The 2,320-nt window shown below is 58.0% G+C and overlaps 1 protein-coding gene across 1 annotated transcript; it reads right to left on the bottom strand.

Moving 5' to 3' along the window:
- Positions 1–529: 529 nt before the first annotated feature.
- Positions 530–1,509, bottom strand: LOC140675980 (uncharacterized). Its single transcript, XM_072910565.1, has 2 exons — positions 1,497–1,509; positions 530–1,164 (listed from the first exon to the last, which is right to left on the bottom strand). The coding sequence occupies exons 1-2, from the start codon at positions 1,507–1,509 to the stop codon at positions 530–532; spliced, it is 648 nt and encodes a 215-aa protein (XP_072766666.1).
- Positions 1,510–2,320: the final 811 nt, after the last annotated feature.

The raw sequence follows: 2,320 nt of genomic DNA, 5'->3' as shown, positions 1-2,320 counted from the left end.
AAGGATGGGGGAGAGGGTATCCTCCTTCTCGCACGGGGGAAAGAGCCCTCCGACCACCCGGTCCAGGGCTTCCGGGTCTCCGTAGCCGGTGGCCCTCTATTGCGGAGCTTCCCGAGAACCATCTGGTAAGGTCGTGCCCAAGGGTTCTCTTCTAACTGCACTAGGAGCTCGTCCTACGCCCTGGCTTTCGCCTTTTTGATCTCTAGGCGTAGGGCGTCCCAGGCCACTCTGTACGCCTGGTAGAGGCCTATCACTACCTCTACCGGCCTATCCCTCTTCTTGGCCCGGGCGTATATCCTCCTTTGGTGGACCGAGGATTGTCGCAATTCCGCGATCTCCCCGTTCCACCAGTACGCCGCTCTACAGCCTTGTCGACCAGCCTTGATCCGGGGCATTGACGCATCACATGCTTCAGACATGACGCCCCGGATCCACTCAACCTCCTGGTCGATGTCTTTACTGGCCTCTTTCGGTTTTCCTTTCCCCAACCATGTGGCTGAGAAAATCGAGGCCATAAAGGCGTCCTCGTTCATTTTCTTTGTGCTCCAGCGCCTAGGAGAGGTCGCGTCTCTCTCAGCTGTCGACGCTGGAGCACCTGCTCAGGTGTGACCACGAGGCCGTAGACTATGTACCTATGGTCCGACAATGTCTCGACCTCAGTGGCCACTCTCCACCCTAGCACCTTGTTGAGGGTCGCTGGGGATGCCCAGGTAAGGTCCACCACCGACTCCCCCCTTTCCCGTATGCAGGTGCTTATTCCTCTCTCATTGAGCAGCCTTAAATCCAGTGTCACGGCCCACTCCTCGACCGCGACACCTCGGCGGTCCGTTCTCGGGGAACCCCACGACATCGATTTTGCGTTAAAGTCCCCCGAGACTACCACCCGTCCCACTCCACTCCCGCTGATAATAGCGGAAAGAGAGTCCAACCTTTCGGCAAATCCTGAGAGGTCCAGGCTAGGCGGCAGGTAGACCCCGACGACCAAAACGGGTCCCCACCTGACCGCCACCCACCCTTTGCTCTTGCCCACCAGTGTGGCGGGAAATGAGGCCGGAGCATCCGCCCTCCATGTAATTGCTACGGAGCCCAAATCGTTCCCCACCCACGAAGGGTGCTCGGGGATCTGGTACGGCTCCGCAGCAATGTCCAAACCACAACTACGCTCTGCCAGAGTGTGCACAAACAAATCTTGCGCTTAACGGGCGTGGTTGAGATTTGCCTGCAGGACCTAAGCCGCCATTTATTTATTATTTAAATTTTGACTCGGGCCTGCCTCCGATTCCTTTAAAGAAGAGGGGCTTTCGGGGCCCCTTTCTCATTTTGTACCCTCTCCTTCAGGGGGGTACTCTAAGGGAAAGAGAATTTTATCCTCATCCTCCCCTTTGTTTCTCTTCTTCGCCTCGGTCTCACCCACCATCCCAGCTACCGCTGCTCCGGCGGTTACCGGCGGTACCCCCTCCAGGGTATTCTCCCCTTCTTTGATGTCGGGGACATACCTCGTTTCCTCATTCCCCTCCATTTCCTCCTCCCTCCTTTAGCTGCTTATTGGGGGGTGAGGAGCAAGAATTGTTAAGGTCTTTGGCCTTTTTCTCTAATTCTCTCTCTTTTTTCCTCTTCGGTTGCGACCTAGGGGTTGACGCGCCGTGAGGCGTGGGAGTTCCCACATCCATTGCCCTCTTTGACGCGTCCGGTCTTTCTCCCTTTATAGAGGAGGGTTTTCCGCCAGGGCTCTCCCCTGCGGGCCTGCGTGTTTCCCCACTAGGGGCCCCGGCAGTTCGCCCAGACATGCGGCCTCCCTGCGCTATGGGACAGGCCGCATTCCCTGCCCTATGTCTTGCCGGCTTCCCCCTATCCGCGCATATGGGACATCTGGGCGCCGCCCTACAGTCCGCTCGGTGTCCCTCCTCCCCGCACTGGAAGCAACCGAATCTCCGTTCCACGGCTGCCGTGCATCTAGACTGTACGTGTTCCCTACCCAGGCATTTAAAGCACTGGAGGGGCCTCTCCTCCAGCAATTCAACCCTGGTGTGGGCCCATCTAACCCTGATTCTGCCAGCTTTCGCCACCAAATTGGCGGCAGCTGCAGGGCATTTGGCCCACGCCAACCTCATCTCGTTGGGGGCTCTTCGAATCGCCCCCACCTTGATGTCCCCGTGAGCACATCCACCGACTTCTGCGATTGCGTCCCTTACCTCCGAAGTCTGGACTACGTCGTCCAGGTCTCGGAACAGGAGCTCCGCAGTCTTGGTAGGGAGGGACACTTTAACTCCCTCCACCCCCTCCAACGCCTTCCTAAGTTTGGAGGCAAGAGCCATAGCTT

The sequence above is a fragment of the Anoplolepis gracilipes genome, unplaced genomic scaffold (assembly GCF_047496725.1).
Source record: "Anoplolepis gracilipes unplaced genomic scaffold, ASM4749672v1 Contig26, whole genome shotgun sequence".
Lineage (NCBI taxonomy): Eukaryota > Metazoa > Arthropoda > Insecta > Hymenoptera > Formicidae > Anoplolepis > Anoplolepis gracilipes.
Note: the sequence above shows the minus strand (reverse complement) of the source record. Positions and strands in the feature narration are given on the sequence as shown.